Raw genomic sequence first — 13876 nt, 5'->3', positions numbered from 1 at the left:
CAAAACCAACTTCCAAATTATTGTGATAATTAAATGAGTGTTAGCTGTTATTTTTACTCTCTTAAATTTAGCTATGATTCAGTTATCAGATTGACAGTCACATTATTACAGCACTTGTGTAGAAGTAATCCTCATTTTATTAATTTATTCAATAATAGCCCCAGAGCACAGTAGTAGTGATGTTGGCAATTTGGATGTGTCAAAAAGTAAAAGGAGAAAGTTCCTTTTTTTTTCCCACTGTACTGGGGTTTGAACACAGGGTCTATGCCTTAAGCCACTTCACCAGCCCTTTTTTGTGAAAGGTTTTTTTGAGATAGGGTCTCACGAACTATTTGCCTGGCTGGCTTTGAACCAAGATACTCCTGATCTCTGCCTCCTGAGTAGCTAGGATTATAGGCGTGAGTCACTGGTGCCTGGCAAGGTGAAAGTTCCCAACTTAAGGAAAGAAAAACAAAGCATATATTTAATTGCTAAGTTGCACAATAAGAATGAATCATCTACCCATGAAATTTGCAAAAAGGCAGCAACTCATGCCGGTTTTGCTGTTGAACGTCAAACTGCAAAAGTTATAGCCACAGTGTGTGACATGCACTTAGTCAAGGTGGAAAAGGCATTACTGTATGTGGTTAAGTATGATCTGTGGTTTCAGAGATCCACTGGGGATCTTGGAATGCATCTCCCATGGATCAGGAGGGACTACTATACAGAGGAATTTTCCAGAGGCTGCAAGATATATGATGATGTCGTCCCTTTCTTTAAAGGAATGTGCGCTTATACATTCTTGTGTTTTGGCATTCCTTGGTTGTAATTTTAAATACAGTAAATATAACCTAAATAAATAGATCTGCTTGGGATACCCAATAATTCTTAAGAGTTTAAAAGGATCCTGAGACCAAAAGGTATGAGAACCTCTGCTAGACTATTTCAAGTTGACATTCCCCTAACCCTATTCCAAATTCTGTAATGCAAAAATGCAAAACTCATCTCTTAACTTTGAGACTGCTCCAACATTAGTCTTAGGCTACCCTTCCTGTCTTTTGTCATTGTGTGTTTCAGGTCATCTGGGTCTGACTTGCCTGGCGAGGAGTGGCTATGGAACTATGAGAAGCATGGTCATCGACATTCCATGATAAGAAGAGTCAAGCGCTTCCTGAGTACACACGAACACCCTGTCAGCCCACAGAGAAGAAGCTTTGGGAGGCAAGCCAGCGACAGCTCCATGTTCTTCCATCTGAGCCCAGCTCGGGATCTGCTAGATGTGCCTTCAAGAAGCCCCCACAGAGCCTCACCCACCCGGAAGCAATCCCAGTCCCTGGAGGGCAGCCCCATGCTGCATTCCAGCATGGGAGAACTGTCCACAATCAGGGAGACCAGCCGAACAAGCACTCTGCAGAGCCTAACCCCACAGTCCAGTGTGCGAACCTCCCCCACCAAAATGCCTCAGGTCCCCGAGGTACTGATCACAGCAGCTGAAACACCAATGCCCTCTTCAAATGGCCATCACCATGACTCTGCTACCTCCATCATAAGCCTTGAGTTTACTGGGGTTCAGCCAAGCAGGACTGGGCAGCAAGAGAACCCAGTGGAATTGCTCCAGTTCACCTCAGAGAAGAGGACACCACGTAGGGGCCCAAGTCCTCAGACTATTTCTGCCAATACTGAGATAGATATGTTCAAGGTTGAGGAGGACGTGGGTGATAGCATGTTACCAAAGAGGTGGAGCCTCCCAGAGTTCCCCAAGTCCAGACACAGCTCCCTGGAAAACTTAAATCCAGATTCTGTGAGCCCTGGGCCAACTCTTTTACTTGACACAGAAACATCATCAGAGACCAATGGAATCAACCTTGGGGCTGGCTCTGCAGTCTCTCCTGATATGCTGTACTTAATGGAAAACCTGGACACTAAGGAAACAGATATCCTAGAATTTAATAATGAGCCAGTTGGGGAGTCACCCAAAGGAATGCCACAAAGCTCTAGGATCTGGTTCTAGATGAGAGTCAGCCTTCATGAAAAGCTCAGCATCAATCCCAGAACACCCTGGGGGCTGGTCAGTTTGTTTTAAAAATTATTATTCTGTATAAGCTGCTTAGAAATTTGAAGGGCATTATGATCCTGACTTTTTGAAAACTGAGAAAATCAAACATATTCATGTCATCTATACAAGTGACTCTCAAGGAAGTTACACAGCCCACAGTGAATTATCTTAATCAAATCAGGAATCTAAGATAGATTCATATGACTTATAAATACTTAGGTGATTAGCTTTGGGAAAGGCCTTATAGCTTATAGTCCAATCCTATAGACACAAAGTGTTCTCTATTTCTTTTCTGCTTCTTTTTTTCCTTTCTCCTTTTCTTTAGCTGTAAAGACAAAAGACAGTTCACATAATGCCCTAAAGGGCCTTTTCTACCTATAAGTCTTTAAGGCTTTCTAGCCAACTCACTCCTACTTTCCAGAGCTGTCATTATCTTTTCCTAATTCTTAAATTTCATTAGTGTCAGAAATCTTCATTTCTCTTAAATTTCTCTTTCTACTTTCAAGAAAAGGAAACTCATTCCCTTCCCCTTTATTCTCTTCTCCTTTTTCCTTTGCCTTTTTCCTAATCTTGCTTTCTCCTCCGTGACTCTACTTTATCCCATTTTTCAAGTTATAAGATTTTTCTCTTGCCAACTCTATTGCCTACTTCTTGCCATGGTGTTCAAAATATGAGGCACTGGCAAAGCCTCCTACAGAATAATCAAAGATGTCAACAAATCTACTCTTACATACTCCCAGCCCCTCTGTGGAAAAAGTGTGGGAGTTGATGGCATCAACCATTCTCTCAAAATCATTGCCGTTCCTTTCTTCTTCTGCTCTTTGATCTTGGACTCTAGAGAAAACTGAAGCCAAGAGGATGTAGAACCTGCATAACCAAATGCTATGGAACCAAAGAGTAACATGGCTCAAATCTGTTTAACTCAAACTCTGAGAGGAAAACGCCAGTTGTGTCACACATGGGACCAGTTACTGTGCCTATCAGATTGTTTGGAATTAAATAGGACATTGGAGCTGGGTGGATAATGGGGTCCATGACTCCATGATGGAGTCTGACTCCCTCCAGGAGCTCTTGGAAAGCTATGTACTGCGAGCTCCCAACTCTCTACAGCCTTGCCTTGTAACACATGGCTTCAGAAAGAAAGTAACCCTAGTGGTACCGTTTATTAAGTGCTCATCATTTTCCAGGCAGTTAACTTGTGAAGTTCATAGATGATCTCACTAATCCTCATAGGAATCCTGTGAGCTTTATATACTATTGTCTCCATTTTAAATATGAAGAAAACAGAGAAGTAATTTGCCTAAAATCACATAGCTAGGCGTATCGAACTCAAGAGCCCACACTCTTAGCCATTGTGCTCTATGCTGTCTGTAAGGCCCTGAACCTGCCAACAATTTGCCCAGAACTCTGGATCATGCTCCATGGAAGCCATGCTAAATCACAAGTTTGTGCTAAATCTCTCCAGTCTTGGAGGCCTTTCTGGGTCCTTCTTACTTAAGACTACATGCATTCAGAGAGGAGAGCAATGCTCCAACTTTGAGGCCTAGCCATGGTCCTCATTTTCATGACAGAAGCAAGTGGATGGGATCCTCCTAACCCTTCCCCCACTCCTCCTGATGTGCAGTGTTATAATTAGCACATTTACACAAGATTTCAAATCTCAACAGGCCTCCCAAGCTCCATGAGCAAAATGACATTTACTTTGACTGGCTTTTCTCAATGAACTTAAAGGGAACACTATTAAAAGAAATCTATATGCTGATGGTTCTCTATGTTGGTCAATAGTGTTAGCATCTGGAAAAACAGTGATAGTTCCCAAGCATTATGTTTTGACTATGGGCTCACGCCCCAATATAAGACTTCAAAAGGGCCAAAACCTAGCCTTCTCCCAGTCACCAGCCTCTTCATGCAATTTTCTTGAGTGTTTTGGTTTAAGTACAGTCTCCTCTCTTTGGCTTGATCTATTTCTCAGATACAAATAAGTTTCTACTTAGTTACTTTTGAAATTGATTATTTTTCATTCCTAAATTCAAGGCGATAAATTACATACAAATAGAGTGATACATTTTGTGGAGGGATGGTAAAATCTCTGTTCCCATCACCTACGCACCTTTATCCAGAGAATTATTTAATTTCCTCAATATTTCTTCAAAATTTGAGATGGCCTCCCATTTTCTCCTTGCATTAAACATTGAATTATGACTTGTTTGATGAGCCCATCTGGTGGAAATCAACTGTAAGTTCAAGCCAGCAGTTATGCAGAGCAGATGAAGAAATTCTCCATTCTGAAATGAGTTTTTACCCATCAGAGAACAGTATTGCAAAAAAAAGAATTTATTCTCATGTGCCTGGTTTCGTTAACTACCTAGCCCACTTTCTCCTGAGCTCTAGAACTTTCCACCACCTGGATGAGCGGTCTCATGGCCTAATGCTTAGTCTTTGGGGATTGACAATTCTAAGAACAGGCTCAGCTTTGCTCTACATTAAATGCACTCTGCAAGCCAGAGCACACAGCGAAGTCAAGCTCTATATAACTCTGCCGTGACATTGGGGTCCAAGTTCAGTAACGTAAAGGCTTATCAGCTTTTTCTCTGTCATCCAAAAATTTAAGATGACTGGTTCCTAACAAAACAAAGATGGCTGTTCTCTCACCTTCTTTTATTATCTTGTCTTCTCAGCTCATGGCCTACACCATGGCAGGTTTTGACTGTCAGCCTTCTTTGACTAGGCTTCAGAAAACATTTGAAATGGAGTGGAGAAATGTACATTTTACCATTAGTGCAAAGAAAGAACTCACTAAAACATACACCCCCTTTTTTTCGGCATTCCCGTTTCATTTCTTCCACCAGAGAGATTGATTTAATCCTTAATTATTTTTTTCTGAGTCCTTATTATCACCAAATCTGTTGAGAATCTGGAAAGCCAAGCGGTCATGTGGTGTGACAGAACAAGTATTCCAAAACCGGCATGTGAATCCCTCTGAGTAGCTTTAGGAAGGTGAGCAAATACCCTTCCTTTGAAATCTTGTCTTTCCACCTGCAAAATGGGCTCCCCTCTAGGTTGTTTCACTGGGCCACTGTGAGGCATCGTGACAGAATTGAAAGGCTGGAACCCCAGGCTGAGGAGTGGACAGTAGGCATGACTGGATCAGTGCGCTGTCTACTCACCATGAATTTCTCTTTGCTCCTTTAATAATTTTTTTCATCAGGATCTCCTTTTCCCTTGGAATTCTAATCTCTTACATTCACAAAGCCTTTCTTCTAACATTCACAGCATTGAGCTTCCAACTTATTTAGCTTATCATTTTAGGGTTCTTCTTTTCTTTCATATGTTTCTCAACCTCCCCATCTTCCTTCTCCCTGGCATTTGTCATCATTCCTTCACTTTTCATACCATCTCAGGCCTCATCACCATGGTGATGAATTCCTCCCCTAACCTATTGTGTATAGCAATTGCCTCAATCCATATGTGAAGCAAGAGAAAACTAACTGTATTTGTTCTTTCCACTATAAATCCAGTGGATTTAGAACCCTTGCTTTAAGGCTAGAAGACCCTCATAGGTAATCTAACCTCCCCAAACCTGGTCTTATATCAGCTAATTAGGAATAATACCTAAAACCTCCCAAGCAAGAGCACATTAGAATCTAATTCCACTGGCCCTTCCCTCAGTACAACCATCTGATGCTCTGTACTATTGATAGAAATAACCAAGGGCTTCCTCATTTCATCTTATTCAACTATCTCAAGCAGTTCTCCATCCTTTTGCATTTTTAGGACAGTCTTTCCACTAATAGGGCCTTTAAGGACCCATTTAAGAATAACAGGATTGTTCTCTGCTTGCAAATCTCATAAAACCCAGAAAAAGGACCCCAACCCATTGGAAAAGCTTGAGAGACATGACCCAACGAGCATTCACCTCTCTCTAAACTCTCCCTTAAATACTTCTGCCATATGCAGTCATCATGTCACCAGCCAGGGCAAATACAAAACAAAGCAATTTCTCTCCAAAATGGGGATTTGAATGAATACATTTGCCCAAATACTCAATTGACTCAAGACCGAAGATTGTTTTTCTATTGTTTGTTTCTGAATTAGTTCATAGGGCTGGTGGTGTGGTTCAAGTGATAGAGCACCTGCCTACCAACTGCAAGGGCCTGAGTTCAACTCCCAGTACTGCCAAAAAAAAAAAAAAAAGAATTCTGAATTATTTTATTAAAAGGGCCCAAGTCTTTTTGCTGCAGGTTAGATTTGGCTAGGTGGTTACCTAGAACCATCTTCTCTGAGCTTCTACTTTTGGACATTTGTTAACAGAGGCAGCAAAGGGAATATTGCATCTTATATCCTGAAAAGAGAGAGAAGATTTCTAAAATAGATTTTGTACGGAAATGCTGGTGTGTCCAGGATCTTCGTGTAGTCTAGTGGTTGCCACCCAGACATGATTTTATACCAAGAGACAATGTCTGGAGCTATTTTTTTTGGCTGTGACATGGGAGGTGTTACTGGCATCTTGTGGACAAAGGCCAGAACGCTGCTAAACACACTCCAATGCAAGGGTAAGCATCACAGCTCTCCGGTCCAATGTACCAAGCTTGAGAAACCTGGGTTAGACTAAAGGAAAATAAAAATAAGGCAACCATCAAGGAAACTTCTGCTGAGAAAAAAAAAAAGGAGAGAAAACAGATGGACCCAGAAACAGACTAATTTCCTATTCTGTGCCCAAGCTGTGAAGTAATCACCATTTGTCTGTTGATGCTGGAGGATCTAACCTTAAATCTAGAAAACTTGGGTTTAAGCCCTGAGGTTCATTCTTAGAGAACCTCACTGTGGACATAACTGTAATTTTCTGAAATTGTGGTTTCTATAAAAGGTGACAATAATATATTCTATCCAATATTATTTCAGAACTTGCACCAATAAACAGCTAGACTGTGGAAAGACACTGGCCAGCTTCAGGTTTTATACATGTCTTATTTAGGACCAAATGAGTAAACTGTGTCTTCTAGGAGATCATTTGGCACTTTGTTTTTTGTAGAAAGCGGTTCTAAATAGAAAATAGTTACTGTTGACAGGATCAGTTTACCTCCTTCCAATGGGTCAACCAAACTCACAAATTTACCAGCATTTCCAGGAGAATAATGTCAAAGAGCTGGTGAAATCCCAGGGTGATGTCACCACTCAGACTTTTATTCATAGTCAGGCATTTAACTAAAGCTGGGTACCCAGGCAGTCGCACTCTTCAAGCCCTCTCACAGATCTGTCTCTCTCTTCCACAGCTCAAGGTGAATAACAAAATACCCTCCAAAGTCCACTCATGATTGCTAGTATATTTGTGTATTTCCTTTCACCCAGAGTCCTGATTCCCTCCCAACTATTTTAATTTGCTTAATATGAATCCCTTTGTATACCTCCTTTTTGTTGTTGTTTTGTTTTTTGTTTTTCTGAGACAGGGTCTCACTATGTAGCTCATGCTGACCTGGAATTCACCATATCCCAACCTCAAACTTGTAATTCTCCTGGCTCAACTTCCTGGGTGCTGGGATTACAGGTGTGTACCACCACACCCAGGTATTTGTGTACATCCTTACAAAAGTATATATTGTTGTTCTGTATGCAAGTGTGGTTTTTGTATTTTGGTGGTACTGGGTTTTATCCAGTACAATGCCAGACAAGCATTTTACCACTGAGTACCACTGAGCCCTTAGTTGGTTGAGAGAGGGTCTTTCTGTGTAACCCAGACTGTCCTTGAACTCACAATCGTCCTGCATGTGCCTCCCAAATGCTGGGATTGCAGGCATACACCACCAAACCCAGCTCTGTGCAAGTGTTTTTTAACTCACTTAAATGTTTTTATATTATAGGTCTCATCTGTTTCTTTGTTTGCTTGTTTGTTTTCCATTCAGTACTATGTTTTTAAGATCCTCCCAAATTCCCTTGTATATATCTTACCCATTGCTTCTAACTACTGCATATTCAAAGATGTCTTATATCTTACTTATCCACTCCCCCAACTGCTCTATGGCTCTCCAGTAAGTGTCCTTATACAGTCTCTTTGGACCCATAAAAGAGTTTCTTTGGAGTGTGTACATCTGAAAGCAGAATGGCCTCTCCCAGAAGCACTTAGGTATTCTTGTATCTCTTCTAAACCCTTTCCCACCCAAGCTTGATATCACCTCCATAGCTTATTGATCCTGTCTAGCAAGTAAAGTGACACCTACTTGCCAAGGATCTCTTCATATACTTCATACACTTAATCCTATTGGGGACGCTTGAAAAATCTCATGTTGTCTTCATTCCCCTTGAACAAAACTTTCTGAAATTCTTTGCTTTTTTATCCAATGGGATTTCTATATTTTTCTTGTTGATTCTCAGAAATTCCTTCAGTTTTCTACGATGATCGTAGCCCCTCATTGGTTTTAGACATTACAGTAGTCTTTTCCAAATCTTTGCATGTCTGTTAAAAGTATCCATGGAGTCATTTGCAGTATTGAACACCTTAATTTTGTATAATCAAGTTTACCAACATATTGTTCCATGTTTTCAATGTCTTGGATAAGAAATCTTTCCCCATCCCTAGGTTATGATGTCAACCTACATTTTTTTGTCCTGTTCCTTTACAGTGTTAGGTAAAGATCAGTTTTATTTTCATCCACGGAATAAGCCAGCTTCCTCCCAACACCTCCTACTAAGTGACCAGTTTATAAGTTCCGCATATTTCGTGCAAGGCAGATACACAGGTATAAAACAAAATAGCCTCTGTGAGAGTGGAAAGATAGGGTAGTATGAATGGAATAAAAGATGAGCTGCAACCCCACAAGGCTCTGGATCCCCCCACTAAATCAAACCACCTGCAAAATGCACTGCTCTTGCTATCTGTTCACTGCTAACTTGTCCCTCTTTGGTGCCTGGGGTGCTTAAAGTCTATTAACACTCCTCTACATGAAATCTCACTAAAAATAGACCATCTCTTTTATCTGAGTCATAGTAAGCTACAAGAATATAGGAGCTGTTGCTGAATGAGAAACAGATATAGTGTTCCACAGAGAATTCAACAGTCAAAGGCAGAATCAGATCCAGGGATCCAACTGCATTTAGGCTGGATCAGCAAAGTTGGGGTGTTACCCAGCCAGCATGGCTGGATCTGCCAACTAAGATCACCTGATAAGCAGGGCTTTCCACACTGTCTTAGGTTTTACTCTCCTGTAGCAGGCTGTGCTCAGAGATGGGTGAATATTGGTTGTTTATTGCCAGCCTTGGCCTTGACTTTAAAACGCAGCTCCATGCAGGGGGTGGTTGTAGATCACTTCAGAAGAGAACTAATCTTGTCTTGTCTTCATTCCCCTAGAGCAAAACTTTCTGAGAGGGGCATCCCCCTTGATACTAATAATAAGCTCATTATTCATTCATGTGGCCATTGGACCCTACAAATTCCAAAGGGAAAGCATCTTTCGAGATCAGAAAGCACTTTCAAACAAAGAATCAATCCTTTTGTTCCCCAGTAAAAGTAGATCCGATTACTTTTGTAAAGAATATATCATTCTGGATGGTACATTCATTCACCTGCCTTCAATCTAATTTGCTCCTCCTAGCCTCGTTCTGACTGAAACTCTGCACGGTGAGAGGCCAGGTGGGATAATGACATTCTCATGGGGATAGCAGAAATGGGGCCTGTGCCCACCTGTCTTTAGGAGGTAGCCATTTCACCTTCCTCTGAGACATAAACTCCATTCACTGTCTTTTTCAACCAGTGCATCCTTGATGCTTAAAATAGCACCTGACCCATCTCAAAATTATTAGTTGACTGAATGCTTGAAAAAAAGGAAGAAGAAATAAATAAAACCAAATAAGATCTAGATACAAAGCCAGGAACCTGGAGATCTCAATCTAATATGACCACGAACCACTTGGTGTGGTTTCAGTCAAGTTGCCTGAACACTCTGAACTTCATATTGCTCATTTCTTTCTAAAAGAATAGTTAGTGCTGACTTTAGCATGCAAGCAACTAAAATCAGAATGTTGTAGGAAAGATTCTCATGGTCCCTGAGCAAAATAAATCAATAAAGTGAAATGAACAAAGATGGACTCAGGGGTTAAAGTCCCTCTCAAATGCCATTTCCAATAATGTTTCTGGAGAGTTTATCCTTGAGAGAAGAGAGAAGAAACAAAAATGTGGCTGAGATCAGAGAGGGGAGAGTGAATACCTACTGGACACTAGGGATGTGCCAAGTATTTTAAATGTATCATTTCAAGCAGGCTTCATAACATCCACAAAAATTACTACTACCTACCATATAGGAGAAATGGAGGAGTTAAATAACTTGCTTAAAGTTATACAACAATTAAATTTTCAATCTGGGATTTAATCCCATGTGTCTTAGGCTCACTGCTGATTTAACCATTCCATGCTGCATCCAAAAAGATAATTAGGTAGGGCTGGTGGAGTGGCTCAAGTGGTAGAGTGCCTGCCTAGCAAGCTTGAGGCTCTGAGTTCAAACCCCAGTACCACCTAAAAAAGAAAAAAGTACAAAAAGATAATTAGGATAGTATAGAAATTTCTATTTGCAGAACACGATCATCGTAACCATTCAAACTCATCTAATGACTTACCCTTCAAAGTCTGGCGAGGGAACTGGGTAAACCAACGCTTATTGAATACTAATTATGTAGCAGATGCTAAAGTAAGTGCTACCACTCATTATCACATTTAATTCTCAAATGTGCATGCCACTAATGTCCATTTTACAAATGAGGAAACTGGGGTTCAAGAAAGTGAAATAGTACACCTGGGTCACCAAGCTGCTAACCAGCAGAGTTCGGATTCAAAAATCAAGTTTTCATATAAATCATCAGGCAAAGATATTTTTCCCTAAAGGGTGGCCCAACCTTAGAGCCTATTCTCTATAAATGCATTCCCCTCCATTACATCTTTCTACTCATGATCCCCTCCTTCACTGGCAACATTCTAAACTTTTGGATATAAGATTGTATATTGTCATTAGTCAAAGCTGGCTTGGGTGCCTGAAAGATCCAGTTCAAGACCACCAATTCCTTCTTCTTTGTGCATATCTAAGGCTTTAGGTTCAGGAAGCATCCTTCAGAATACTGAAACCATCCTAAATATGTGAATTCAACCGTGGGAGCCTAGGAGAGGAAAGGCAAATATGTATCCATTGTAGACCTGCATAAAGAAAGGACTATCTTCACTTATCCCCTCTCCCCAGAAAACACAGACCTCAGAGTGAGAGGGTGAAATAAGTCCTACAAAATCAGTCTCAATTCCAAAGTGCTAAAGAGTTATTCTGATATTTAAAGGCACACTAGAACTTTCCAACTTAGCTGCTCTACACAAGTCAATCATTTCATCTGTTGTTCCACTGGAAAAAACCAAACTCTACAGTGCATCTGGACAGTGGACTTCCTGAAAAAGACACTCGGTGCCCAACAGGTACCTTCCAAAAAGACTTGTAATGGTCATTTGCACTCTAGAAATTTTCTCATGTGTACTAATGTTCGGGACTAACCCCTGCAGAAGGTCAGCATTCATCAGCCAGGGGTTTTCATACTGAGGCACCCCAGAAGTATGAGTTTCCATGAAGAGAAAACAGCAGTAGAAACACTGAAAGCAACTTCTGTGAATTTTGTTTTGTCTCTTTTTAGATAAGCAAAATGATGTTTGCTAAATAAGTTCCTTCGCCCAGTAGTCTGAGACACAGATAAGCAACTTTGGTCGGCAGTGGGTGGTAATGTGAATCTGATTTTCAGATATTTCTTTTTTTGGCCAGCAAAAAAAGATTATCCACAGCCTCCATCACCCCCTGTTGGCCTGCACTAGGTTGCTTCACTCATTTGTTACCTGCATGGCCCAGCAGGTCTCTTGTGTTTGCCATTCTTTTACTAAAGCATTACCAGTTCCCTGGAGACCCTGGTCCCTGTGAATTGTATAAATGTGGAAAGAGAAAAAGAAAAAAAAAATGCAGAAATTTAAAGTTCTCAGATCATTTTTCTACTTATAACTCTAAAATTGCCAGGAGCCCATTGCCACCACTCGTATGTTTTTCTTTTTCTAACTGGCTCTCTGGGTAAAATGTACATCTTAGTATTCTCCCTGGCTCAATGACAGGGCAAATCATCCAAGACATGGGGACTCCCATCGCTGACTGACCAAACCCACTGACAGCTGGTCTTGCACGGATATCGGATCCCAGGAACAGCAAAGCATGGCTGTGTCATTTTCATTGGAGAAACTCGAGCCTCTTCACCTCAGGTTAGCAGAGCCACAGCTGCTGTTCATGGTATCCAGCAGGCTGGTTGACTCTTGCCATGGACAGAAGCATCCAGGAGCCATTTTACTATTCCATCCACCAACCTCAGGACACATCGGTCACTCTGAGGTCAGCTCCAGAGCACCTGTCACAGAGTCCTGCATAATAGAAGCAACTCTGCAGAGAGAAGAGATGAAATATGAAATATTTAAAGCCAGCTTTACTCTCCTCAGGAAAAGGGCAAGTCAGTCCATGGAGGAAGAAGACAGAGTGAGTAAACTCTGTTGGTGTGAGGGAGAGATGGCTGAAAAGATCAAGCCCACTCACTGCTTGGGAAATAAACATTTCTAAAATTTGTAAGGGACCAGAAAGACTGAATATGAAAGATTGAATATAGGAGAAACACCAAACACAAGAGGCAGGACTGTGCCTGGATTTAAGCTTTCTCCCTTGTGGGCATTGACTTGGTTTTCCGCCAACATGAAGTCCAGATCACTCTCCTCAGAACATGTGCCAAGGGATACTCAGAGAGCCTGTGGGGAGAACCCTGAGGTTTGTGGGAGCAAAGAGCAGGAAGACCAGCACCAAGCTGGAAATGACCTGTCCTTCAGCTAGCCCATCAAGGGCCACAGGGTCTGCCTCCCAGCCTCCAGGACAATTCTCCATAGCTTCCCAACCTCCATTACCCAAAGCCAAAGGGGAATGTCACCCTTGTGTACAGTTTTTGTACATCCTGATGTTGCCCCAATTAAATTCAGACATCAATAAGGCCCCTAGGATTACAAGCTACTCTACACCCCCCATACCCCAGGGCCTCATAGAATCCAAAAGAGCTCACATGGGGTTGCACAGGTATCTGCGCCGTCTGCCCTGCTTCCCACACGCTGGTGGCTGAGGACCAGCTATGTGCCTTTCCTGAGTGTTTTTCAGCAGACTGCGTGTGAAGGTAGTGTAAGACAAACTCAACAGTCTTCTGTCCTCCACAATAAATCGGGCACAGAAGGCAGAGTGAGCTCTTGATTTTACTTTACGTTCTATGCATAAAACCAAACTTCAAACATGGTCTAGTCAGCCTTTGTCAGAAGAGAGAGTAAGAATGTGAGCTCTGCCTTCAGATTCACATGGGTTCACATCTTACATCAACCACTCCTTGTACAAGTTAACCTTTCCACTACTTGGCGTTCTCACAGATAAAATGAAGATATAATGCACCTGTTGTTATGGATATTAAATAAGTTAACATGCACGAAATTCATAGCACATTGCTGTCAATAAATGTTTGCTATCATTTTTATGTCATTATATATTAAATAGTGTGGTGATTTTTTTCAAAATGTAAAGCAAGAGAATTTACTGAGATAGAAAAGTGTAAAGTGGGAAAGTAGAGCCCCCAGAGTTGGGGGGGGTCCCAAGAGAGGGTGCTCCTAAATAGTGTGGTGATTAATAGCCATGGCACTGTGTGCTGCTCAGACTCTTGCTAACTGAGGGACCATGGGCAAGTGACTTGATATCCCTTAGCCTCAGTTTATCAACTACAAAATGGCATTACTGCCAGGACCTTCCTCACTGGGTTGTTTTAAAT

At 41.5% G+C, this 13876-nt stretch overlaps 1 protein-coding gene across 5 annotated transcripts in view; it reads left to right on the top strand.

Annotated features, from left to right (window-relative positions):
* Positions 1-13545, top strand: part of Best3 (bestrophin 3) — a 49640-nt gene extending 36095 nt beyond the window's left edge. For all 5 annotated transcript variants that reach the window (XM_074083884.1, XM_074083882.1, XM_074083881.1 and 2 more), the window contains one exon: positions 1057-13545. In XM_074083884.1, coding sequence (XP_073939985.1) covers positions 1057-1990 — 934 coding nt within the window. In that variant the 3' untranslated portion in view covers positions 1991-13545. The remainder of the gene's footprint in view (positions 1-1056) is intronic.
* The last annotated feature ends 331 nt before the right edge of the window (positions 13546-13876 follow it).

This window comes from Castor canadensis, chromosome 8, assembly GCF_047511655.1.
Source record: "Castor canadensis chromosome 8, mCasCan1.hap1v2, whole genome shotgun sequence".
Classification (NCBI taxonomy): domain Eukaryota; kingdom Metazoa; phylum Chordata; class Mammalia; order Rodentia; family Castoridae; genus Castor; species Castor canadensis.
This window is presented reverse-complemented; position numbering and strand designations above follow the sequence as displayed.